Source organism: Drosophila guanche, unplaced genomic scaffold, assembly GCF_900245975.1.
Source record: "Drosophila guanche unplaced genomic scaffold, DGUA_6, whole genome shotgun sequence".
NCBI classification, from domain to species: Eukaryota; Metazoa; Arthropoda; class Insecta; order Diptera; family Drosophilidae; genus Drosophila; species Drosophila guanche.
This window is the reverse complement of record NW_022995754.1, coordinates 3395992-3422676: the sequence shown is the minus strand read 5'-3', so window position 1 is coordinate 3422676 and position 26685 is coordinate 3395992. Positions and strand designations below refer to the sequence as shown.

Sequence of the window (26685 nt, the reverse complement as noted above, 5' to 3'; positions counted from 1 at the left end):
CGAAATACGAAAAAATCGTTCGATATTTACATGGCGGCTTTTATCGAACAAGGAACGACAGGAGCGAGCGAGCGACATACTGCCATAATCGCTGAACCTTATCAAATTGCAAGTGTGGAATTATTTGTCATGTATTTTATTATTGTAGAAAATACATATTAAATGGCGTCACAGAACGACGTTAAAGCAAATTCCCCCGTTTGTATGCTTGAAAATGCGATTTACAATATGCATACGAGTACAACAACAACAAATATTCAATTGAGAAATAACAATTTCAAATATTCGAAATGAACAACAAAATTAATTCTGTTTTTCGAGAATATTTTAACGATCCCCAGAAGCACAGCATCTTTATCGTTGTCTTTGTTTTAGGATTATAATTTTAGATATTTTTTGTGTTAAAGCAAAGAGCTGCCATCAATAATTCACTGTCAACCGTTGTCATCGCATTTGAAGGAATGTTTTTCCATTACATATCTCTCTATGGGGTCCTTGAACCGTTGACCAGAAAAAAATGCATTCGAAATGATGTATGCATATATATTTTTGGAATATACATCGATGCTCTCGGTTGTTCTAGCGAGCTCTTCTCAAAATAGAATCTCCATTAGAAAGATAAAATCTTTCTAGATTTCTGCCAAAAATTTTCCATCAGTTCTTCAGCTCTTTCTATCTTTCCTTTTTATTTCAGTGGCCTAATTAAATTTTAGCCAGCAATCTCTTTGCAAATCTCTCTCCCAGGAACTGGTAGCCCCGATTTGATGGTTCGATTGCTTTAATTAGGAGACCATAAATTAATCAATCAAAAGGTGTGCCGTGGGTGATAAGCGATAAGCGGCCAAGTTCATGGGGTCCACCAGACGTAGACCGAGAAATCACTTCCCCTCTGCTTATCAAAGACTTTCTATTGTGCCCAGCAGACAACAACGACGACGGCTGCTACTACAAATTTATATATGGTTCAAAGTCCCAGGCAGTCGGCGCAGAGAGGCGCTGGGAATGGAATCTATCAGGCGGTCGGCTGCGACGTCATGCCACAATCCTAATCTTCGACGGTGACACATTCCAACGCCAGCAGCAGGCGCGCTCTGAAATCGATTCAGAAAGAGAGAGAGGAAGAGGATAGAGTCCCGCTGCACTGAGCAGATTAAATCCGCAAATTTTTCCTCTGCCACCAAAAGATAATCTGCTTAAATGTTATCCCCAGAGATATATCTAAGAAATACTTTTTCGCAATATCTTTCACAATTTCATAATCGATTATATATCGAAGTCATATCAAAACCAATCAGAGAAATAGCCACTGTTGATCAATCCTCTCTCTCTCTCTCTTAGTCGATTTGTTGACTTTTTATTAGACTCTTTTCTTGTTTTTGGTAGCTCTTTCAGTATCAGGCATTTAACATGTGCCGATCGAGTGTCTGCAACTGAGGCAGCGGCAAGAGGAAGGCAAACATGCTCTTTCATTATTTGATGTGCTCTTTTTGTTAATAATCTTTGGCGTCTCACCGCCACTGCCCCCCAACCCGTACCGGCTCCCCACAAACCTTAGATAAGATTCATTCACGACACGAGCGGCACAGCCAAGAATCTAATGGCACACTGAACTTTCCTGCAAGCCTCCTCCCTACCCAGTGGGGGAAGATTATCGGTGTTCCATTGGGGGGAAGAATTATTCACGATTTGCATGCGTGATTGGGAGAGGAAAGTGCTATTAATACGTTGCGATTTCTGGTTGAATGCGTAATGCCCGAACAGCCGATAAGCAACGCTCCTATGGGAAACATGGAACGTGACGTAGCTGGAAGATTGAGCTCCCGAATGGCACCAGGCACAGGCACAGTGGAAAGTTTTGACCAAACTTCAAGTGTCTTGAATTTGGCAGTGAGATTTATGAAAAAGATAACCATTGGCCCCCCACAAAAGAATAGAACAACATTTTTTGGCGTGACTTGAATAAAAACAGATATCTTTGTGGGGCTAACGAAAAGTAGCCAAAAATCTTGTAGATAAATCTTGTAGATAAAGCTCTCGAAATACTCTTAACCGATTAACTCTTCACATGTCTCTATCAATCATTTGGATTGATATTTGTCTGCACGTTCATCTCAGTTCCGTTCTCCTTGCATAACTCTACCAAAATGCGTCACAAAAACCAATCTATTTTCAGATCAGAATATACACATTTCACTTAACGTATAAATGACGTTGAGAGCATAAATTCCAATGGCAATTATTTTTCACCTTTTCACAAATTGTTTTGACATTTAGCTAAGAGAAGGAAATGGGACACCCTGTTCTCCAGTTAGCCAGCAATCCCAGAATCTAGACTTGGCTCGCAACTCAAAACAAATATTTGGACTTCCACTGAAGCGGCGAGAAAATAAAGCAAAGAAATCCAATATTGTACATATGGCAAACAAGTCTGCAGACTTTCAACCTGAGAATAGATCGGGAGAACACAGAGAGAGAATGATAAACACAGAGAGAGAGAGAGAGAGGAGGAGGAGCGACCGTTTCCATTGCGTTGGTGCAAAGTCCGAAAACGCGGCAGCCGCGCGTGGCCCACATCTCTACTTTGGGGGGATATGTATCTGTATGCAGAGATATTTCTGTGTGTGCGTATCGCTGTTCTATAATATATAATTATAATGTAAACAAGAATCGCAACAAGTTTCAATAACCCCGAACAAAAAGTAAATAACGAAAACGTTGCGTGCGGTAGGTTAATGTTTTGGGCATGCCAGAGGGCCATTATTCAAGGATAATCATCAGCGGTCCTAATGTGTGTCAGGCTCGAACCAATAGACCAATAGAAAAGCCATTAGCATTAGCCTTCAAACGAAAATCCCTGTCTTGTACAAATATAAATAGAACCAGTAGCTCCTTCCGCTATAAACTTTGTTTTTCTGCGATTTATGTTCAAATTTAGGGCTGGCTATAGTCCGGGCATTGTCCACTATCTGACCCGCACTGCCTCTGCTTATCGTGGTACTTGAAGTGGGGTCCACTCTACTTTGTTTTATGGAGAAGCAAGAAGGGGGATTCCGCAAGGGATATCGCCTCAATTAGCCAGGGAAAAAAGGTTGTTTAAAAATAGTAACAATTGGTTTTCATTATCGCCACTGGCTTGCCTTTCTTGTTGTTGTTTGTTTAATTATGGAATCTCTACCCCCTTCATCGCCTTGTGGTTTGCTTTTTATTGCGCTTTGGCATTACACGTTGAACTATTTTTTGTTTTATCTGGAACTACTTGCACAGTGGGACCACACAGCCATGGGATGAAAATCTGAATCTGTATGGGCAGATTTAATAATAATTCAAAAGAAGATTATTATGGTATTGCCTTAATACTCCAAACAGCATTGTACACAAAAGCTAAAATTTGTTAGCTAATTAAACTTGAAAGTCGGCCCAAAGTGCGATATGTGTCTGAGAAGCGTTAACAGTCCATCAATTAGCATTAACTTCTTATGTTTTACAGTCTCAGAGTTTCAGTGATGAAAAATGGAAGTTCCACGCATTCCAATGATGTAATTTAATAACGTATTTTATAAATTTCATTGATATGTTTACTCTACGATAGACTGAAACTTAAGGAACATTGTTTATCTGGTTTATAATTTCGTTCAAACAAACGAATGGGGGGTTGGCATATGGAATGACGATACCCATGCCCATGCACCGATATTATATATCGCAGCTGTTTGCTATTTATGGCAAAAGGTGCGGGACCACACCCCTGCTCCATGCTCCCCTTCGCTAATTAAGTGGCGAGGGTACAGTTGGCAGCCCATAAACAAGCAACGTCGCAATTTGCATTAGTTTCCAATGAAAGCTGCCTCCAGATGGGAGACCGAAAGAGAGAGAGAGAGAGCACGTTGGCGTTGCACTTTTGGGGTAGGTAAATACAGTTGTGTGTTCCAAAGTAAATTAAAGAGGGGAGCCCAGTGGGGAGTCAGGTACCTGGTTTCGAGGTCTGAGTGCTACCTGTTTGTATATATAAAAGACCTCGGGACTCGACTCCCCATCAAGGCTTATCAGGCAAACTATGGGTAATCCTAGCGATAGAGAATCAATCAAAATGTTACTTGAGTTCTGAAATTGATCAAACAATATGTCTGGGGCCCGAAGCAACATTTTGTTATCGTAATTGTTTCCATGATCCCCTCCCCAAAACTACCAACCTACTCTCTTTGAGGCTGCGACGCAATTGGAAAATCACTGAACCGGTAAACCGCAACAACCTGCGGCGCCACCGAGAACCACCGCGAACCACGGCAATTCGTATCCAATTTCAGTTAGGAATTTAATGGCATGTGCAATGAAAACGGCGAAAGGGGAATGTTGTTCATTCATTCTCTTCATAGATGATAAGCTTAGAGAGAGAGAGAGAGCTTTGCTCTTACTTAACTGCAAGAGAGAGGGCTTAAGTTCACACTATCTGCCACCATCTCTGCTCGAGCCTCTTGAGTCTATTGTTTTGCTCAAAAGCCTTCTACAATCCTTTTGAAGTGCTTGCCTAGCTCTTGGGATAACAGTAAAGGACAATAAGACTAAGCACAGCATGTTATCCTTTAAATTGAAGGGACAATTGACGCGAGAAAAGACCCTCGGAGAGTGGCAAAAGTGTGCAAACGAGGAAATGCGCTGCTCTGCTGATTACATAACTGTTATGTAAGAGAGTGGGAGAGAACATACACGCACACACAGGCTCGGAAGCTGACGCAGAGAGCGCAGCAGTGTTGTAAATGTCAAAGGGCAGTGACGTAGACAAGCAAAACTTTGACGCCCACACACAAACGAAAAAGATGAGAGGAGGAATGTAATCAAGAACACTCTTCTATTGAATATGGCTTGCTTAGAACTAAAATCCTAAACAAAGGAAAAGCAAACACAGAGGCGGTCATTAAATTTGATACCACACCCATTAAGGAAACAATTTGTGGCAGTTTGTTGATTCATTTATTGTGGCTTTCCTTTTTACAGGCCACTTTGTTGCCATGGAGCCCACTGTAAAGAAATCACTGCCATGGTCCACGGCCCTTCGTTTATCTTCGAATATCTCGCAGGCAGAGCAGAGCCCTAACCTTACACTGACCTTGAAGCGGAGCAAGAAAAGCAGCTGTGGTCTGGTCTGCAGTGGAGCACAGAGCACCAGAACCACCAGGGTGCGTTGGGTGAGGGGGGAGGAAATAGCGAAACGAGATTCCCGGCAGGCGGCAAACATACACATACAAACGTACATACACAGTAGAACGGCAACGACAACGACAAGAGCGAGAAGTTTGCGGCAGGGCAGCAAAGCCACAGTGCCGGTCATTCTAATAAGTCCACTCTTACTTGAGTTTATGAATGGAAAAAACGGTGTACACATTTACAATTGCTTTTCAATCAAACAAGTTCACGTAATCATTCAACAGATCAAAAATCTTGAGCATCTCCATGGAACGTTTCTAATTTTATGCACTTCACTGTTGCTTAGAGAGAATGTTCTTGGATGGAAGAGTAGCAAGCATGCGTTTCTACTTCTTCCTGCTCTTGTGCTTCTGCTGCCTTTTCTTCCCACACTCCCGCTTTTGAGGTATACGAGTGAGAGGAGTATGACTGCGTGTGAGTGTGTCTGTAGGTATGTAATATGTATTGATTTTTGCAGAGCAACTCCTACGCTTTTATCTCTTTCCGTATTGCGTTCTTATCCATTTCCCCAACTATTACTGTTTGTGTGTGAATTAGTTGCTATTTTATATCGCTTTTTTATCACTGCATCAGCGGCGGCACGAATAAATTAGACACAAAACTCTTTTTCATTTACATACTTTAAGCTTCAGATAAAACTGTTTTTATTTGTAACTTCTTCAGCACTACAAGCACTTTAGAACTTTGTGATTTTTCACGCCACGAAAGCACTTTGCAAATTTAAATTATGCTTTCAGCACTTCAATTTTGATTTTTAATATATATTTTCGCTGCGTTCACTTTAAAGACCCGAATACATATGTGGAGCATACGTTGGGGCGGCAAAGAAGTTCGATTCTTATCGCCAATACACTTATCGCACAAAAATACCGACAATATCGGTATAATATCTGACGGGCAGGCGGTAAATTTGATCGGACTACTGTTGCATTGCTGAGCTGGACAATTATCGGTAGCTTGCCTAACTAAATGGGTAATAGAGTCCGGACTACAGCTCTGAGCTAATTGTGTGTACCAATGTTACTGGTATCCCTCTAGAATGGCTGACTAGTCTTAAGACAGTATATAATGCAGTATATTTTATCCAGCTTGTGGTATATTATTGAGGGTAGTGCGGTGTATTTGACCGATATGTCCGCGGTCACACTGGATCTCATGTGCCCATGTGTAAATCAGAATTTTAAATCGAAACATCCAGAAATTGAACGAATTTAACTTGTCACAATAGTTACAACAGTTAAGAATATCGCTAGCACAATGTCTGGAGAAGAGGAAAAGTTTGACTCCATTTTACTGGCCGTGGCAGAGAAGCACCGCGGTGGCGTGCCCGATGTAAGACCCCGTACCCACAACGCTGCTGCAGCGTGTTTCATGGAATATCTCGTTGTGCCTTGCTTTGTTTCTTTTTTTAACCAATTCTCGCTTTATTTTACAGTTCCTCCACACAATGGCCAGCTTTTTGCGTCGCAAGACAGATTTCTACACAGGCGCCAAGCAGTCGGAATGGGAGAAACTGCTGCTGGACATTTTTCGCAAGGAGTCGGCACTGGCCATGGAGGCGCACGCCGAAAAAGTCAAGGCCCGCGAGGCCACTCAACGCATCAAGAAGGAGAAGGAGCGCGTGGAGCGTGAGGCACGCCAAAAGGAAATCGACGCTAACAAAATTTGTGATATTTCCGATGAGGAAGCAGCGGCCATTATTAAAGAGGAGGAGGACAAGTAAGGCGATGGCTTCCTGGCCTTCTGATTAGATTCCCCTTAACTTTGCGTATTGTTTTGTGTTCTAGAAAACGCCAGCAGCTGCTGCACAAAGCTGGCGGCGCAGCCACTGAGAATCTCGACGACGTATCCAAGCCCATAGAAAAAGTGGACGATGACTCCGAGAAGGCGGAGGTGGGCAAGCTGCAGCCCAATGCCGGCAATGGCTGCACCCTGGACAAGTACATGTGGACGCAGACCCTGCAGGAGGTGGAGGTGAGTTTGAGCAAAAGTTTTACCGCCTGCCCTGCCCCTTCTTCCGCTGCTGTTGACCCAGTGAGGGGTTTGTTGTTGTTGTTTTTGCTAGGGCGTTGCTAGGGGCTGCCATTGGCCATTGACCTCTGGCGGCAGGTGTGTGTGAAAGAAAGGGCCAATGCGATTTACAAATAGAAAATTCATTTTATTAAACATATCACAGGGATAAATAACTTAATTGTTAACCAGAAAATACAACCCATGCTTCCATTTTGTTGCATATTTCTCTGTCTTAATACTAGCATCGTGTGCGTGTGCGTGTGTGTGTCCGTGGGCGCAACGATTTTCCGATACGATTTCCCGAGCTTCAACTGACTCTCCAAACAATTGTTTAATAAATAGCTTACACAACTAGCTCAAAGGCGACACAATAACAATAATAATTGGGGGCTTGGCTCAAAACATAGCAGAATACAAGACAATAAATAATAATAAACTAATTTGCTAGCAAGTGGAGGAGTTGGATTACTCTCGTGGAAAGACAGAACCCACACCCCATTAGCTCTTGGGCATATCTCGGGCACGCACTGCAAAAGGGAAATAAATTAGTATTCAGTTTAGATTCGAAAACCAAGTTAGAACTCACTCTCTAGCGCATAGACCATGCCCATGATGAGCAGCATAAAGATTGTGCTCATGCTGACAATCAGCACTGTGACCTGCCGTCCACGATCGCAGAGTCCACGCTTGGGCTTCTTTGGGGGTCCATTGTCGCCGTTGACCATTGTAAAGTGCATGGAGCTGGCAATGGACACGGTGTCGAGGTCTTTGGTTTTGATATAATGCAAATTTGGGTCAGCTTCTGCTCCATCATGGCCATCAATGGCAATCACTGCATCCTTGCCCGAACTGTTGCCGTTGCTGGCCAAAGCCAGATTCGCATTGTAGTTGGCCGATGAGGAGTTGGGCGATGTGCTGCTGCTCATCAGCATCTTGTTGTGGCGCTCCTGCTTCTTGTGGATCTCCGCGAAGCGCTCCAGATTCGCTGCCGTTAGCAGCAGGGAGCCGGAAGCAGCGCTCTATAAGTAGAAGAGAATGTTTCAACGTGAGTCACACCGATCTCGTGTATCCGCCTACGTGGGGGCAACCCGCGTCGCTTACTCACCCGCGTGCTGTTGTTGCTGTCACTGGAGCCCTGAGAGCTGCGCGATCCACGTTTGGCTGCTGCCAGCACTGCTGCCGCCGCCGCAGCAGTTACGGCAGCACTTGTCGCACTTGTTGGCTTCCCGCTGCTACTGCTGCCGCTGTTCTGCTGCTGTTGCTGTTGGTGGCTGCGCTGCGCCAGTGTGGGGGGACTGGAATTCGATTTGTTTGATGACTTTGAGGAGCTGGCCGAACTGATGGCCGAGCTGCTGGAGGAGGCCAGCGAGGCGCGTGGAATGTGCCAATAGTCCTGCATCTGTAAGAGAGGGATAGCAATATATGCGTTTAGTATTTGTCTGAGCTTCAAATGGCAGTGCATGAAAAGAACGGAACTGCGAGTGCAAGGAATAACAGTTAAAGAAAGAAAGGAGAGTGTCCCTGAGAGCAAAAGCTTGTCTTGCACTCTCTCGCTTTACTCTCTCTCCTGAAGACTTTTGGCTTTTGTCTGCATGTTCCCCGCGTTTACCGCTAGAACAGTTTGGTTTGTTTGCTCTTTGCTCTTCGCCGTTTGGCCTCAGAGCTTTACATAAAAGAAGACGACTTCACACAAAAACAAAAAAAAAAACTGAACTTTCGAGTTGTCTTCGCCTCTTCGTTTGCATTTGCCATCAACTTGTTTGAAATTTATGGCCCTCTGGTTTGCTTAAAAGCCTGATTTTATATTTATTTATTATTAATTCTGCTAGTTATTGTTGCTGCCTTTTTTTTCGGGATGACAAGGGGACAGTTTGCTGTTTTGTTTGCCCTTGTTCCAGCCTTTCTCTTTTAATGGTTTCGGCTTTAATTGTTGCAATTAATTCAATTTCTGTGGAGCGTCAATGTTCTCTAGAAATCAATTTGCCTAACACACACGCACACACACAAAAGTTGCAATTCAAGTTTGTGTCTTGCTTCTCTTCTTTGACGCGCTTCATTTTTGTCTGTGTGTGTGTGTGTTTGCTTTTGTGGGGCTTACGAAGAACAGAAGTTCCATAAATGTGTGTGTCCGCCGTGCTGCTTCTTGCGTTTTATTTATTGTAAATATTATTTAGGCATGCGGAAGTCTTATCACCACAATTTATTTCTTCAACTTGATTTGCCAGTTTTTTGTTTTTGGAGTTTTGTGATTGTTGTGATTGGGATTTGTGTTCACACACAATCGGCTGTGTGCTGCGTTTTGTGAACGCTTTACTTTACTTTACTTTACTTACTTCTTGTATTAATTTGTTGTTTATTGTGTTGTATTTATGCTCTCGTCTCTAATTACTTGCTTTATTATTTCAACAATTTATCACACAGGCACACACAATATTTAATTATTAATTAGTATCACAATCTCAGGTATTTGTAAGCAGAGTCTTGCTCTGATTGTCAGTCTGTCTCTCGCGGTGCAGTGTGTGGCGGATCTTTAATTAAATATATCTTTTATGATATTTTTAAATGCTTAATTTACGATGATGTGAGGCTCGCGAAACACTCAGCTGACATTCGGCAGCAGCTGCTGTTTGGGGAAACCGTTTGGCTGAGCTCTGTTCGCTTCTCCTTATCTCAGTCACGATCTCGTTTCGCTTTTGGGATCTTCTGCCTCTTATTTCGCCTGCTTCGCGTACCGCAAACAGAACCGATCTTAACGGCTTTTAGAATTGAAATGAAGTTCGACTTGGCAGGCCTGGCCGTCTCGCAGCAGCGACGCAAAGCAAAGCTTTTGGCGTCTCAGTCGCTGTTGCTGTTGCTGTTGCTGTCGCTGCTTCTGTTGGCGTTGCGCAAAGCTCCGGCTCTGGCTCTGCCTCTGCTTCTGCCTCTTCCTCTGTATCTGGTGACTTTCTTGCCGGATTTTGCATGTCATAACATGTCGTCGTCGTTCTGTGGGGGGTGCTCTATGGCTATATTTATCCATTCCATTCCGTAAATTTCTAATTTGATTTTGGTCAGCTCCTTTACTCTCGTTTCGTTGCGGATCTTTGTCTTTGATGTTTGAATGTTTGAACACATCATCTGCTCATCCATCGGCTTGCTCTCTCTTTGTTCTTTTGCCTACTTTCATTTCTCTGCCTCCGCCCTTTTTTTTCTGATACTCATTAACCTGCAATCCATGTTTCCATGTATTCCGCTTAGCTTTGTTCTTCTTTGAAGGGCCCTTCGTGGGTTTTTTTTGTACACTGGGCCGGCCGATGTGTAGGCGTTTTCTAGATCCGTGCCGAAATCCAATTTTGATTGTGGGAAAAACCCATCAGCAAACATCATTCTAATTTAATGTTTACTTAATTAAGGGCAAACCTTGACCGATGATACGATGCTCCATCCATTTGCTGTATGTAGTACCGTTTGTTCATGGCTCATTATCATATGATGGATGCCATATTTGTTATTAACTCAACATTTGATGGTCTTATAAATATCATGGGCCATTATTTATATGGTTATTTCACTGGGCGTCTATTTTTGGCTAATTTTGTATTCTCAGAAAGCGCGTATTAACGTCAAACGGGAGAACAAAAGCTGCTTATCAACGCATCAACAGATGCCCATTCCCAGATTCCCGTTCCCAACAAAATGCAAAAATCTTTATCGATGAATTATGGGTAAAATGATCTCTACCCATAAGCCTCTCTCAAGTGTTGAACTTGTTTATGGAATTAATTTGAATTGAACGCAAAGTTCAATTTTACCCAAGTTTACCCTCCCCCCTTCTAAAACACTTCAAACATTGTTTATTTTTCTAGATCTATATCTAATTACTTGTCATAATATCATGAAACTAATAATCCCTTGGGAGAATCGCTTGAACAAACAAATAAATTCACAAAAATCCCCAATAGAACCCATTACACTGGCAACACTTTATTGTTGACTTAAGGTTTTGTCCAGAGACCTCCCATCTGTCATCTGCTGCTGCTCGAAAGGCAACACCAGATATTCTACTGTGTTTGGTGCTTAGTTTTTGCTGTGTCGAGCATCTTGTTATCACCTTTTAAGTGAGACAAGTGAGTGGCCTGCCGTGCCGCCTGCCTGTTCCCAAAGCGCTTGATTTTTGGCTGGGCTTTCGGTTTTTGCTGTGCGATGTGAAGTGAGATGCCGTCTGTCGCTTTAATCAGGCGCGTTGACAAAGATTACCTGACACGGCCAGTTACCAGGTTACCAACGGAGCAACAGACCAGCGGAGCGGCCAATGTACTCTACACTAAGCGAGATTGGATAGAGGTGAAGCGCTCACGGGACAACCTCATAGCGATGGAGATCACTTGAACGGAAGATTGAGGTACGGACGGACGGGCGGCACTCAAAGGCGAGAGGCCGAATCAAAAAAAAAAAAAAAAAAACACTTGCTATAGATCGATCGCAGAACCATTCGGAACCATTCCCCCTGAATAGAATCAACAACATTCACATCGCATCAGGAAAAAAACCAAGCAACCAACCAAAAAAGATCCAAACACAAATAAACAAAGATCTTTTTATGCATATAATTAAGCATGCAAAATAGCAATCGAACAGAGTGACGCTCGAAGAGCTTCGATATTCGTTTCGATTTCTGTTCCATTTTGGGTGACAACAATTGGGATTAGAGAAATATCTAAAAATATTGATGGAAGATATGATATCGCTCAAAACGGGGAAATCCCTCGGGGCCATGGATGGCTGCCGTTGACGTATGACACGCTTATGTGACTTTTTGTCTTGTTTGAGCCCTCGGGGCCCTCTCTGCTGATTGCCTCTATTAAAAGTTTTAGTATAATTCTTCATTCAGATAGCTATAGCTTTTAGCTAAGCAAACAATTTGGCGAATTTTGTGATTCTTCTGCCTTGAGGCAGCTCCTTGGTTTGGTTGGCAAAAATTCCTAGAGAACTGAGTCATTCCTGACGGAAATTCTTAATGTCATGTGATGATACCTCATCACGTCAGGCGGTTTGACAGTGAGCATCGGTTATATCTATAGAGCCTCTAATTGCAGGTTGTATAAACGAAAAGTGATCTTTTATTTGTCCGTTTCACACCTGTTTAGCTTATAAAACGCTTTAATGGGTTTCTCCTATAAATCACACAAAAAAGAGTCAACTTTGGTGGGGTTCAAGCAGAAAGGCGAGCCCCAAACAAAGCCACAGAACAATGAGTGGAACCTCACAAAGAACCCTGGGTAAATGAACTGCTTTAGAGATCCGCTTTTGGTTTCCTGATTAGAGATCTTGACAGTTTTGTTAAAAGTTAGGGAAGTTCCAGAAAGATCTATCAATGCAGAGAACACCCAGAACTTGCATAACCTATGGGCTGGCAGGATGATCTAAAAGCAATCTTCAATTTCAGTTGATTTATGCACAAATCTGGAAGGAACTATAAATTCTGGCTGCAAAGATTTCTTTTCTATAATTTATTTAGCTCATGAAGATGTGAACTTTCAGTTCTAGCTCAGATCTTAGAACTTATTTGAATTTAAATTGATGGACAAAGATAATCTTTTGTATTGGGAATATCCCCGCACCCCAAAACAAATTGACTGGGTTAACCGGATGAATATCGTTTTGTTTTGTTATGTTTTGTAATCCGCTTAGAGCAGCTACCAGATGGATGACTGACTGCCTGGCCTGCCTGCCTGCCTGCCTGCCTGCCTGCTGTACCAGGCAAATGTCAATACGGACACACTCTCAAGAGATTTTGTTCTCTCATTGCGGGCATGGTTACGGTAGCGGATCAGAGTTTGTGGCATTCCCTGCGAGTAGGAACTAGTTTTTTTGGTGTTCTAATCAGACATTAGAGCAAACAAATAATAATTTGCCACGCTCTGTGCTCTGTCTGCTGTTCTCTATCTACTCCACTTCTGGCCCACAAATAAGCTCAAGTTTAAGCCGCTTTTAATGAGGTATGCCCTGGCCTTCTACAGCGGCTTGACTTCACCGTCTGCTTATGAGTGTCTGTCTCAGCTGTTTTGTCTGATAACATTATCGAATACAAAGCACTTCGATCGAACACACACACACACTGGCACACACGTACTCCTCGGGCATGGGCACTCCGCATACTTGAAATCTATTGAAGCTAGTTTTTGTTTGGCATACCCTTCCAAGAGGTATTTCGGTTTTGTCAAACGAAACAGAAAAAGGAGGGGCGGACGGGCCCCTTCTTTTTGCTACAGTCAGAGATTTCATACCAAAGATGACGGTGGTTTATGCATCGAACATTTTTCGCCAGTTATTCCAACCAATGGAATGACTTTATCATAGCTTTGATGGTTCTAGTAGAGCATCTTAACCGTCGGCAACCGCAATCCCGAGACGTTTCTAGTTTTTTTCTTAAATGGTTTTCTGTTTTTTGTTGTTGTCGCTGCTGGCTGCTGGCTGCTGTTGCTGTGGCTGCTATTGGTTTTTGTATGTTGTTGGAGATGGTTTTTTTCGGTGGTGCCTGGCACCGCATCGCATCTTTTAGCATAAATTAAACTCGCGGCTCGACTAGATATACTATTTAAAGAAAATGAAATGTGTTTTTTTTTGTTGGCAAATTTGATAGAATTAATCAATGGCCCGGGCAGAAGAAGAGGAACTTAAAACTGTTAAAACGGCAGCAGGCCAAGCCGGACAGATCTCTTTCACTTTACACACACACACGCAAGCACACACGCAAGCACACAAACGCAGGAGAGAGAAGCGAAGGTGGCGTTAGGTGTGCTAGAGTGGGACAGCCGGCTAGACCAAAAGAGAGACCGAATTGGTGCAGACGGAATGATTGATTAGCGAGAGAGAGAGAGAGAGAGGGGGGGGGGGGGGGGGGGGGGGGGGGGGGGAGTGTGTGGCGTGGCGAGAGAGAATTTGCATAAAATTGCCAACTGTCAGACAGTTGGTCGTCTGCTTGCGTGTCGCCTCTTTCTGTCTCTTTCTCTCTCTCTCTAGGCGATAAGTGTGCCATGTGCCAGGTCTCGTCCACAGCATTGACAGTCATCAATATTTGCTTATATTATTAATTAATTCATGCACGACGACACCTTCACTGAACTCAAAAACGAACTCTGACTTTGACATGGGGGGACTGGCTGCCTGCCTGCCTGCCTCCCATCTTACTTTAGCTCTGTGCTGCTGCCTCTCCTTAACGACTATTGTTGGTTTTTTTCAGTTTCTCAGTTTGCATCAACAGCATTAGGTGTCTCCCTCTTGTCTAGTGATTTTGTGTAAATTTCCTAGTTGGAATTAGCATTGGAATTGTATGGATTTTTGCCATTTGCATAACCTTCAGCTGTGCAGAATAGAAAGCCAAGAGCCAAGCCGCTCGGAGATTTGAATAAATTGAATTACTCTTGCAAGTAAATGGCGCAAGAAAAACAAAATAGGAACGTTCTAGCGTTCATTTCATTCACACTAATTTCTGCCCCAATTTTGCGCTGCAAATCAATCAAAATCAAAATGTAAAATTATTTTTTGCTACTGTTGCCAGCTGCCTGGCTGTCTGCTGCTTGCTCTGTGGCATGTCGCATGCCCACACGGCGCTGTCCATGGCTATCCAGATGTTGGTTTTTGGTTCTGCCTCACATCCGCGTACAACAAATTTCAGAGCCACCAATTGACATCCGCTTCAGTTTCAGCTTTTGACACATTTTTTGTACTCTCTGATAAAATATATGATTTGTGATTTGTGATGAAGATGCAACCCACATTCGGTGGAGTCTCTGTCGCTAGCTACTGTCTTGACACGGGCCGCGTGCTGGGCTGCCTTGGCTTCAACACTGCCCACACAGGCAGCGTTTGAGTTGGAGTTGAAGCTGAAGCTGAAGCGCGTCCTTGGTTGAATGCCGCATCGTGAGATTTAAATTAAAGGTTTACCTTAGCACACACACACATTGTTTATGCCACATGAGAATCGCTAATTGATTGCCGCACAGTGGTTGTCGAATAATAACTCTGGGCTTTAATTATGCTGCGAGCGGCGGGGCTAATGGGAAAGGTGTTAATATATGTTTGTACAGCGCGCGAGGGGGATGGGAGTTATAATTAATGGCCAGCCGTGGCACATAATTCTAGACGCCAGTGTAATTGCTTTGAACTTGGCCAGCAGAGACGGCACAAATCCATCTGCAGGCCTGAGCCCTGAGCAACCTGTCGAACGGCATTCCTTTGTGCAACCGGATCCTGAGCGTAAGAACCGCTGTACGTCCTTGGTTGTGGCCGTTAAACTAGATTCCCGTTCCAGTTACAGTCCTTGAGACAAAGGGGACCCCAGCCCCAGGCTCTGCATCTGGTGAAGGGCACTAAACAGATCTTGCAGCTGCGATTAAGGCAGAGACGTGCCTCTGCCTCTGCCTCTGCCGCCTGCAGTTGTGTTGATTCGATTCGAGTTATTTATAGAGCATTATTAGCCCAGCCAAGGTTGAGTACTGACCAAAGCAAAGAATCTCTGTGGCACACACAGATCCAATCTCTCATCATTAATCTCCAGCTCCACAAACAACAGCACTCAATGCAGGGTTACACAAAGATGGATCTCAATGTATACTCCACTTTGTGCCGCATCATTACCAATCTACAATCTCTTTTGAATTCCAGCTCAAGATCTCCTTCAATGTGACATTCGCTCTGCGTGCCCGCGATCTGGTGGTCAGCATTGGCAAGAAGACCCTCAAAGTGGGCCTCAAGGGCCAGGAGCCCATCATCGATGGCGAGCTGTGTGGCGAGGTGAAGCAGGAGGAATCCGTGTGGGTGCTGCAGGACAGCAAGACGGTGCTCATCACTCTGGACAAGATCAACAAAATGAACTGGTGGAATCGTCTAGTCACCACTGATCCCGAAATATCCACACGCAAAATCAACCCAGAGCCATCGAAATTGTCCGATTTGGATGGCGAGACGCGCAGCACGGTCGAGAAGATGATGTTCGATCAACGCCAGAAGGAGATGGGTCTGCCCACCAGCGATGATCGCAAGAAGCAGGATTTACTTGAAAAGTATGTACACAAAATGTTTGAATTTTGTTGGGAATTTTTCATTGATTTTGGTGTTTATTTGCAGATTCAGACAACAGCATCCCGAGATGGACTTTTCCAAATGCAAATTCAATTAGGTTTTAATACTTTTTGTTACACATTTGACACATCTTCTACTACAAAACATCTTATACTTCTGCTACAAACAAACCTTCTCCTTCTTTTGCTACAAACATTTCCTTCTTCCATTGCACACAAAACAAACAACCAACAAAAGCTGAGAAATAAATAAATATAATGTGTATAACGTACATTTATACCAATCAAAAAATCACAAGCAAAAAAACCCTCCATAACTTTAAATATATATTCAATATGTTAATAACAATTTGTCAGTGAAAGCAGCGACAACCGAAATGGAATTGATCAATCGGAGCGGCAAAAAAGGAGCAATCTGCAGTCGTAAGATTAGGGTAATTATACAACATTTATTCATTTGATTTTCAAGCTAATTGATTAACTATTTTTCCCACTCGAAACATAAACTGGACTTTGGCATGGATAATCGTTGGAACGTTGAATATTTTTGGCATCTTCCCATCGATTGTTTGCCCTATCTGCAATGGGTGTGTTCTGGATCTCTGGATGCTCTGTAGTGGGTCATTGATCTGTTTCACTTTAGCTGAACTCGTTTCGATCAGCAACGGGTCATAAATTGTTGGATTGATTCTTTATTTCAACTTTGCATAGAATCTGTAAAGTGCTAAGCAATTTCCTAATGGTTTCCCACTAATTTGTGGCACTAATTTGTCTGTCTTGCTTGTGGAAGTTTTTTTAATGTTTTTATTTTACCACGCGCCAGGGTTTTATTGTTATGCTCTGTTTCTGATAGAGATGAAAGCGTGCTGACACGTACAAAATTTGTCAGAACCCTTTTGGATTTTATTTACATTTTTTAACGATTTTTTTAAAGTTCTTCTATAAATTCCTAAAGTATTAAACTTAAGCAACAATCGTTGGCATTTAACTGAAATATTTGATTTTTTTGAATTGTAAATATATCAGCATAAGCTAAGATCTTGAATGCAATTTCTGTCTATAAATAAATGTATACCTTGTAAAGAGTTTTTTCGTAATATTTGCCAGGCCATCTCTAGTTTAAGTTGGATATTTCATATACCCCCCATTTAGTTGTTAATTCTCGCAGGTCATTAATTAGATAAAACGTATCTCAAACTCAGTGTTTAACAAAGCGTAGAAACCAAACAAATAAGACAGAAAGAGTTGGGGGAGTGGAACAATGTTTGAAAACTCTAATTAATGAATGGGTTTCTCAACGCAAAATGGAGGCCAAAGAAAGATGACTTTGGAGGATAAGCAATATCCTCAAATCATCATTGTTTTGTATGTCATGCGATCTTATGCTTTCCTTAATTAATTGCCAATTAATATCATAAATTACTGTCATTGCAAACAAAAAAAAAAAGAATAATTCGCATTGTGGGGGAGTTCTCGTTGCGTGTCCGCCTGTTGTCCGCTGTCCGCTGTCCGTTGTCCGCTAATAGCCAAGAGTCTGGCATAAACTGTAACAAATTACTGCTGAAGCCACAACTTGAATTAGAACCGGATTCTTTTGTTTGAAATGTGGAATTTTGTTTGTTATAAATTGGAAAGTACAAATTGCTTTCGGCTTATACACCGATATCCGCTTTGGTTTCTTGCGCACCAATTAGAAGGCCCTGTGAAGACCGGTTAAATCGATCGAAGGAGAAAGACCCAAAGGGAAAGAGAAAGCCAAAAGCAGAGGCATTTACATTAGGCTATTAAGTAATCCCACAAATGGCCTGCACTAAAGAATATGAGTCAGAGAGCGGAGGAGAAAGATTTAGGCAGCGGTTTTTTTATTGATCAATCTTTCTACGAACTAGGGACGCATAATTACAGCAGATGGTGTCTATAGATAGATAGTATTTAGTTATAAAAAAAGTCAGAAGTCTATAAATAGCAATCGTACGAGGAGAGTTGAGGGGAATATTCAAATCAATTGAACTGTTAAATGACGCACGTGATGAATGCCCGTCCGCGGCTGTCTCCAGCAGCGAAATCAATAAATATTAAATATACGTACACAGATCTCTGTTGAGAAACAAATAACAAATAACAAAAAAAACAAGCAATAAGAGCCACAAATAATGAATCCGGGTGCCGTGCCGGGTTCTTGGGGTTCTCTTCTGTTCTGTTGAGGTTTTTATTATATTTATTTTTTGTTTGTGTATTAATATTATTGTGTTTCGACAGCCGCCTCAAATTTTTGGTAATTTCGAGTGTTTCCCACATCTCCACAAACACAAACAAATTGCTGCCCGCCTCTGGGGCGTTTGTTCTCTAGTTTTGATGCTGATGCTGCCGCTGCTGGTCGCGTGGGTTATTTCTTTTTTTAACATCATTTGTGTCTGTGTGTGTGTGTGTGTGTGTTTTTTGTTGTTTGCCTGCCAGTAATTGCGGCCCATTTTGTTATTTTTAGCAAATTTTCTGTCTGGTTTTTTTTGCCCATTAAGTATAACAGTCAAAAGTCTCCGAAGGGGTTGCCGATCAGGGCTGATGACTCTATTGTAAAGGCCAGCGTCATGCTGGGTCACGCCGCCCCGTACCCCAGCCCCGAGCTTTATTCCCATCGCATTGTCTCGCCTCATAAATTCGTCTGGACGTCGACTTTGATTCAAACAAAAGATTTAGGCAACGAACTTGTTTTGAAATTTCGAAAATTTCATCCGCTGGAAAGTTTTTTCACTCTTCATAGCAGGCAGCTCTCTGTCTGCAATGCCAATTCGAAGGTCAAGCTGCAGTAGTAGCAGCGGCAGCGACAGCGCAGCAGCAGAGCTATCATTAACCGTAAATGCTTGGAGGGCAAAAGAGAAGTTGAAAAGAGAGTGAGGTGAGAGCGCTTTGTGTGGAGGGGTATTCCGATTCTAGCAAAATTTTCGTAACCTGCCTTTCTGTTCTCCCTTAATTTGTAAAGTTCTTTCGAACAATCAATCTGCAAGGGTATCAAAAGCTTCCATCTCCACAGCTAGCCTTCCCTTCTTTTTTCTGCCGCTGCCTCTGGCATTGGGTGTGTGTGTGTTGGAGGCCCGACAGCCAGACTTGGTGTGTCACTGTCTTGAGCTGCTCTGCCTTCTGCTGCTGCTGCTGCTTGGTGGGCTTGTCATACGACGCCAATGAACTGTGAAGTGGAGGCGTGTGTGTGTCTCGGGCCCTGCCAAGACCATGCAAATGCATTGGCCAGCCCCCGAAAGATGTGCCTGTCTGCAGCAGAGATTAATGTCATAGTCTCTCTCTCTCACTGTAAGCTTATGGACAATCCGTTTGGCATTTCATCAGCCATTCAGGCAGTCTGTCTCCGTGTTTCCAGGGTTCTAAGTGTGGCCTGTCAATACCTTGTATAATCGCACATAAATACGTGTATCCGGCTGCGTTCCCGGACCTGGGGCCTACTGGTTGTCTGTCGCCCACGTTGCTGCCTGCTGCTGCAGTTCTTTCTGTGTCTGTTTGTGGCAGTTTGTTGCCTTCACTTTTGTTTTGGGCTGCCATTGCCTGCAGGAATTTCCAATTAGCTTTTGGCTATCGCACAATTTGTTTGCCTGCATTTTTTTTTTTGCATTTGCATATCTGGATTGAGCGATTTATCGATTCTATTAGCGAGGCTCTCGATTCGCTGCCATAACAATTTATGGGTATAACTGTTTGGGCAAGGAATATAACAGAAGGACAGCTGTTATATGCCTAGAGGGGGAGAAGCTCTAATTAACGATTGGTTTAATGTTGGGAGAAGTAAACGATTTTCTTAGCTGTTTTTCGTGCAAGAAAAGTGAATTAGAATTATGCCTCGAGGTACTGGAACTATTTAAGATTTAAAAACTTTGCTATAAAGAATAATTCTTTGTTTCTTAAGTACCCAAATCACCTTTCACATGTTCTTTTGGCATTTTGAGTACATTTCCTACTTTTTGTTTACACATTTATTGTTGCCAACAGCGAATTTTGTATGGGAGTTGTCTCCCATTCGCTTGCCATTCCATACAGCAGCTGTTTGCCACCGTTCACCGCTGTTCGCTCTCGGATAGTGATCTATTAATTGGCCGTTTTGGCTGTGGCTGTGCCTTTTGGCTTTCGGCTTTTGTCTGAATTATGACTAATTTTATGGTATTTAGAGTGCGGGCGACAGCACAAATTTATTAGCCCAAAAGTGGAAGACTGGAAGTGTCTCTCGGTCTGTCTGTCTGTCTGTCTGCTTGGGGAACGTTCTGGTTGGCAGAGTTTAGCCATAAGAAAGGCAACCAATACCGGTTGAAATTCTATTGGTTTGAATAGGGAAAGTCTTTTTTCCAATTCCCAATTCCCCACCGTACCCATTAGACACCTTTTTATGGAATTCCTAACCATGAATCAGTTTCAGCAGCAACTTCCTTCTGGTTTTATTTGCTAAAATTAATGATAAAACAAACAATTTGTTTGTCCAGCTGTAGTTACGATCGTGGGAGGTCGAGAATTGCATACACAACACACACTCAGGGTATGGGGTTCAGAGATTATTAATAAGACAAGAGTATCATTTGTTAAAGATTTCATCATTTGTGGTTATTTATGCGCTGTTCTGTTCATCATCCGGGAATTTTGTGAAAGGCAAAAGAGGATGAAGATGATGATGATGATGCATCGTTGCATAGATATCGAATAGTTAGAGAATGATTTCACTTGAACATGAGGAAGTTCTTGTCGTTCATTGCATAATTTCGTATGCTGAGTGCACTCCAGTAAGTGCAGCATCACTGCGGCAAGAGTGTTTTCCTTGGAAAACCCTGAACAACGAGGAAGTCTGTTTCTGTCTTACACAGATTTCTTACTCAAACATTTCAATTGAATTCCATTACTAAATGGAGCCTAAAACATTCATCAAAGCTCAAGCATTTATTGCTTACTTAACTCATTTTCAATTGGTTTTTTTTTTGGTTTATTTAATTTGGTTGTTTTTAAGTGTCTCTTTACAACTCTTCTTATCTTGGCTGTTACATCAATTCGTTAGCTGTTTTAATTATCATTTACTTTTCATTAGCTAATTAATGGTTAGGCTCCCCCCCCCCCCCCGCTCAGTGCACTTGCATAATTATTCACACATTCGTCTGGTTAAATATAAAACAAAAAGTCAACAGAAAACTTAAAAAAAAAACGACATGTCATTAAGCTTGACATGGGAAATGCCCGCCTCGATCGGAGTCCAACTTTTGGCCGGTGGGGGGGTAAATATTACATGTAAAACTCACTCACCTCCCCGCGCTCTATGTACATATCTCTCATTTAGAGATATTTGCTTAGTTTTCTCCCACTTGTCCATTAATTTCCATTTACTTTGACAGTTTCTCTGATTGGAATATCATGGGTGGAGAATAAAACAACAAAATAAATAGCACTAAAGCGAGGTTAACTTTTTTGCACAGCGCTCTCTCTCGCTCTCTCATAGAACAGCTGAGCGGTGTCTGTCTGTCCTCCCCCCTTGCCCAGCACTTGCTGCTTAGCGTGTTCATGCAAATTTGACCTTGACACAATTTCCGTTTCATAACAGAAAAGCAAACAAATGAGCGAGGGAGGAGCGGGCAGCGGCAGTGACAGCGACAGCGACAGCGCAGCGGTGCCGGAGGAGGGCAGACTGTGACTGTGGCGGCGAACACACATAAAAGAGAGACAACAACAACAACAACGGAAGAGAGGGCGGGAGAGTGTGGGGTGTGTGGAGGCGCAGGTGAGATGGAGACAGAAACCCGTGTAATAACTCAACCTCAAGTGCGGGCCAACTAAACAACAAAAAGCACACACACAAATCTCTGCCTTTTTTTTAGCGCCTTTTGCAGTGAGAGAAATTAGGGCATACAATTGTGGTATCCTGGCTGATAAATACCTTGGTCACACTATAGTCACCCCGCTCTGGCTGCTGTTTTCTTATCTGTCTATGGCCTTTTGTTCCGTTATCTGCTCGCTTTTTGCCGCAGTGTAAGCCGTCACACGTCGCTGCTGTTGTTCGCCAACGGCAGCATTCAGCATTCAGCATTCACATGGCCAAAAGTGGCTTACGAAAACGGTTTTTTTTTTTGTTTTATTAAACAGCCAAGAAGTCAAGTCTGAGAATTGCATGCTCTGAACTTTGTTTGAAAGGGTGCACGGGTGTGGCGCGGAGCATTGCACAAGCAGCGGGCGATGATGTGCATGCAATTTGGGCAGGCCACACTCATTGGAAATTCTTGGAATAAATCAGTGCAGATCCCAGGCCTGGGTCAGGTCACCAAATCGCACGATTAGCTCATCGGCAGTGAAACGAAACCTTTTTGCTGGTCTGCGAATCTTGATCAAAGCGGAGTTCGCCGACCAATTTTGAGTCATGCCTTGGTGCCAAATTGGCTGCTGCGATGGTCCATAAAAAAGTCAGCTCCTCCTCCTCCTCCTCGGCACACAATGAACTTGTAATTAATATCAATTTTGCTGGGGCTTTGTTTTTGCTTGAAGTTCGTAGCAAAATTCTTAATTTCTATTATTAATTAGTTAACACATTTGGCGCATTAATGAGGGAGCGGCAGAACCACTCATCGCTGGCACGTGTAAGCATTTTTAGGCTCTTAGCTTTGCGTTTCATTATTGCTCCCCCATAAATATGCACATACAAATCCGATCGAACGGGAATACATTCTTGGCGGCACACGTGTGTCGTGTGTGGCATGTTCTACAGAGAGATGTCCCATGAATGGCATCCAATTAGAAAGGCTTAAAGACTGCTTTGAACATTCAAAGTGTGAGGGGTTTTATTTGCATCATTCTGCCACATTTGCCCTTTAGTTTGGATTTTTTCCTTAATTTATTTGCTGTGAAAACATGTTTTTCCGCATTTGCAGTGAATCTTCTTCCTTCCTCAAATGATATTTTAATTGTTATTTTTTTTTGTTTTCGAAAGTGAAAAGCCAATTCCAAATCCGTTTGCGTCTCCAGTCATTATCCGATTTAAAGATCAGGCCGCACAAAAAAGGAGCCAGCCAGCCTCTTCAGAATGTTTATTTGTGTATCGTCTTACACAATAATAAATTTGAGTTGGATTCGCTACCAAATTGGAGGCTTCATTTTCGGCTGCTTCCCCATTTTTACTCTGCAGCTTCTGAGACTTGGCAGCTCGTGGGTGTTTTTTTGTCGCTGCTGTCGGCTGTCGGCTGTCGTGTGTGATATTGTCAAATCTCAAGTGCCAGCTCGACAAAGTGAAGGGAGAACTGTCTGGTTGGGTCTGGAAATGCGATCAACTTGATTGAGCTTCGACTTCTGGCTGACACGTGTCGCACTAAAAGCGTCTTTATGCTCCCCCGGCAAACATTTTCCCATGAATGAAACTTCATCCAATTTGCAATTAAACTCCGAACTGAAACTGATAGAAAATTGCCTGCCTTGCCTGCACAGCAATTGGCCAACATTTAGCATTTACTTTAGCCTTTTTATACCGCGCACAAGGTTATCAAACGGCAGAAACCCAAATTGAATGCAATTAAAGTTTGCATTGAAAGCTGCCGCCGGAATGAACAAAATACACCAAAAATTGTGTGTGTGTTCCTTCAAACAGTTTTAATAACCGAATGCAATTTTGTAGCTGTTTGTGTGTTAATTCTTTGGCACGTTTAAAGCTGCACAAAGTGCAATAACTTTTAGCTCCACAAAAGAACAAAGTTTTGGGGTTTTTTTTTGGTCAGGCATAAAAGTTGGCTGGGCGTTTGAATTTTGTTTAAAATAATCTGCTGGTGGTTAGGCGCTTATTTTTACCATAAATGTAGCTGCAGTCCCCTAAATTAATTATGGGAACTATTTTTCTACTCTAATTATCTGCCCAACACACAAATCTGTTGAACTATTCTCCTGTCTAAAATTCGCTGCATTGCTGCAATCAAAATGCGACCAAATCTGTTTGTGTTTTGTTTGTTTCCTTTTTGTTGTGGCATATCAAAGGAAAATTGCGATTTCAGCAATAAATTCCAATACATTTGTTGATCAATCTGACTGACTGTCTCCACAGTGCCTTAAGACGTGGGTAAACAACAAAAAAGTGGTGCTGTGTGTCACTGGGGGTAGGCGATGATTATGATGAATGATTATGTGGTTGGGGTTGGAGTTGGAGTTGGAGTTGGGAAAATTTTCAATTGGCAAAGTCGTCGTACGACACATCAAACAGCATAAAGGAGGCACAGCAACAACAACTACAAGTTGTAAACACGTTTCGGGTTTTAATGGGCCAAGGGGCGTGGCAAAATGTGTGCTGTATGTTTTTTTTTTGTGTACATTTTGCACTTGGTCTGCGGGGGGTACTTTGACTTGGAGTGGAAGGATGCGGGAAATGTGTTTATCAAGAGAATTAATTGCATAGGAATAATAGAGATTTGCTTGCCTTGTTTTTTGCAGAAATTTCATTGACATTACCCCCTCTAGATGGAATACATTTATAAAATATCTTCGCCAAAACAAGTCTTCTCTTCATGTTTTTGGCCCATGGATACAGTTTCATGGGCTTTTCCGTTTCGCGAAATATATCATAAAAATAATCTACGATCCCGAAAGTGTATGCCGAGGCTGGTTGGTTGGTGGTGGTTAAAAGAGAGACCGACTTGTCACGCACATTTGCTGCCGCTGTTGCTGCCTTTTTTTGGTTGTCTCTTTTAGGCAAGTTAACTTGTTGTTGTTGTTGTTGTTGTGGCAGTTGCAGCAACTACAACGACGTTGAAGCTGAATTGAATGATTTTTGTGGGTGTTGCGGAGGGGCCATAAATATGTCATTTACCTGCTTGGGCGCATCCATGGTTGACCGTAACGAGCGTAAGGGAGATGGCAGATGACTGCACACACGTGTGTGGGTGGGTGGGTGGTTTTGGCGGGGTAGTTCCACTCGATCGAATTTCAATTAGAGTAAGACTTTGCTTCCTTCCACTCGTTCGTCTTGTCTCTGCCTCACTTTTGTGCCGTGTCTACTTTGAGTTTGTTTTGTAAAGTTATTTTTAGTTTATTTATTGGTCTTCTTTTTTGAAGGTTATCTTTGCAGCGGTTATTCCGTTCGTTATTTTACAATTATTTGTAACTCTTTGAAGTGTGTCACTTGCTGGGGTTTTTTTTTTGCGCGGGCAATGCAAACAATTTTGAATTTCGACAAATTTTCAACTAGTTTTCGGAAGTCTTTGGGCCACAACTTGAATCTTGAATTTTTTCGAAATGATTAATTTTCGCATTCACTGGGAAAACTTGTTCGGTTTGAAACTCGGATTTCGATTCGTAGCTCTTGGCGGATACTGGGAAATATTGTAATGATAGTCGGGGGGCTGAGCCAAATTGAACGCAACTGTTGAGTGCCTTTTGCTGATCTGCTCTTTGCTCTGCTCTCTGCTCTGCTCTGTTGACGCGTGCACACTCCGTTGCGGCTGTGCGGTGAATGACGGCGACTGCGGCCGCCCCATGCCTCAAGTATTAAACAAAAAATTGTACATTAAACATTGTTTGCACACACACACACAGGCAGCGGCAGAGAGCAGAGCTGCAGAGAGCATAGTTGTATTGGAATAGAGCTTTAAAGGTGTTTAATTTCTATGGCGCTTTTTAGGCTTGCTGCTGAACTTTTGCGGTTAATGCCAAAAGTTTGAGTGGGTTAAGAGTGCAAAGAGTGAGATGATCAGGAGTGAGGAAAGTGGGAACAGGAGTGTAGAGTGGTTGCAGTATTGAATATTTGTTAGGAGCTAGGAGCAGGGATCAAGAGTGTAGAGTGGTTCTAGAACTGGAATCAGAAGTGTAGAGTTCCTACAAGAAAGTGGGAACGGGAGTAGAGAGTGGTTCGAGTACTGGCTTAAGGATTAAAAAGTGTTCCAACAATGGGGAGAACAGTTCTAGGAGCTGCAGAATGTAGATTGGTTCCTGGAATGGATAGTGTAGAGTAGCAGCAGCCTCCTGTAGAATGGGAACAGCAGTAAACAGAACAGCCATGGCAGCGCAGCAGCTGTAACGCTTACAGACCCGCCTGCCAGTGTCAAAATCAAGGTCACAACAACAGTTATTTCAGTTTTTGTCTTTTCTCTTAATTTATGTTCCCTTTTGTTGGAGTTTATGCTCCAACTCCACTTGCGTAATGTGCATTTAATTGTTCCTCTCTTACATGGGGGCACAGATATTCCCAAAAGTCTGATCAACTTTTTGCTTCAAGTTCGTAAGTCTGCTGCCTTTTAGCACGTACACAAAAGAGAAGAGATGGATAAAGATAGATAAATACAAAGAGAGTGCGAGAGAGGGAGAGAGAGAGCGAGCGTGAGTGCCGCCAGCGACCTTGACACATATTTCGGTGGCGTGCCTGAAGTCAACGACACCTGTTCCATTCGTGGGGGGGGGGGGGGGG

The 26685-nt window shown here is 42.8% G+C and overlaps 2 protein-coding genes across 3 annotated transcripts; one reads left to right on the top strand and one right to left on the bottom strand.

Annotated features, from left to right (window-relative positions):
* The first annotated feature begins 6344 nt into the window (after window positions 1-6344).
* Window positions 6345-16541, top strand: LOC117589428 (nuclear migration protein nudC). Its single transcript, XM_034281364.1, has 5 exons — window positions 6345-6534; window positions 6638-6921; window positions 6990-7176; window positions 15862-16259; window positions 16324-16541. The coding sequence occupies exons 1-5, from the start codon at window positions 6460-6462 to the stop codon at window positions 16373-16375; spliced, it is 996 nt and encodes a 331-aa protein (XP_034137255.1). The 5' UTR covers window positions 6345-6459; the 3' UTR covers window positions 16376-16541.
* Window positions 7340-25676, bottom strand: LOC117589429 (uncharacterized serine-rich protein C215.13). Of its 2 annotated transcripts, none has more exons than XM_034281365.1 (4): window positions 25093-25676; window positions 8321-8614; window positions 7802-8234; window positions 7340-7742 (listed from the first exon to the last, which is right to left on the bottom strand). In XM_034281365.1, the coding sequence occupies exons 1-4, from the start codon at window positions 25108-25110 to the stop codon at window positions 7714-7716; spliced, it is 774 nt and encodes a 257-aa protein (XP_034137256.1). In that variant the 5' UTR covers window positions 25111-25676; the 3' UTR covers window positions 7340-7713. The 2 variants fall into 2 exon arrangements, with proteins under 2 accessions (XP_034137256.1, XP_034137257.1); XM_034281366.1 differs by lacking the exon at window positions 25093-25676 and adding an exon at window positions 9549-10003.
* Between the last annotated feature and the right edge of the window lie 1009 nt (window positions 25677-26685).

Bases quoted from the DNA above. Each gene is read 5' to 3' on its own strand.
- LOC117589428 (XM_034281364.1), top strand. From the start codon at position 6,460: ATGTCTGGAGAAGAGGAAAAGTTTGACTCCATTTTACTGGCCGTGGCA. The intron at 6,535-6,637 runs GTAAGACCCCGT...TTTATTTTACAG, and splicing joins ACCGCGGTGGCGTGCCCGAT to TTCCTCCACACAATGGCCAG. The intron at 6,922-6,989 runs GTAAGGCGATGG...TTTGTGTTCTAG, and splicing joins ATTAAAGAGGAGGAGGACAA to AAAACGCCAGCAGCTGCTGC.
- LOC117589429 (XM_034281365.1), bottom strand. The intron at 8,235-8,320 runs GTGAGTAAGCGA...TTCTACTTATAG, and splicing joins ACAGCAACAACAGCACGCGG to AGCGCTGCTTCCGGCTCCCT. The intron at 7,743-7,801 runs GTGAGTTCTAAC...TCCCTTTTGCAG, and splicing joins CATGGTCTATGCGCTAGAGA to TGCGTGCCCGAGATATGCCC.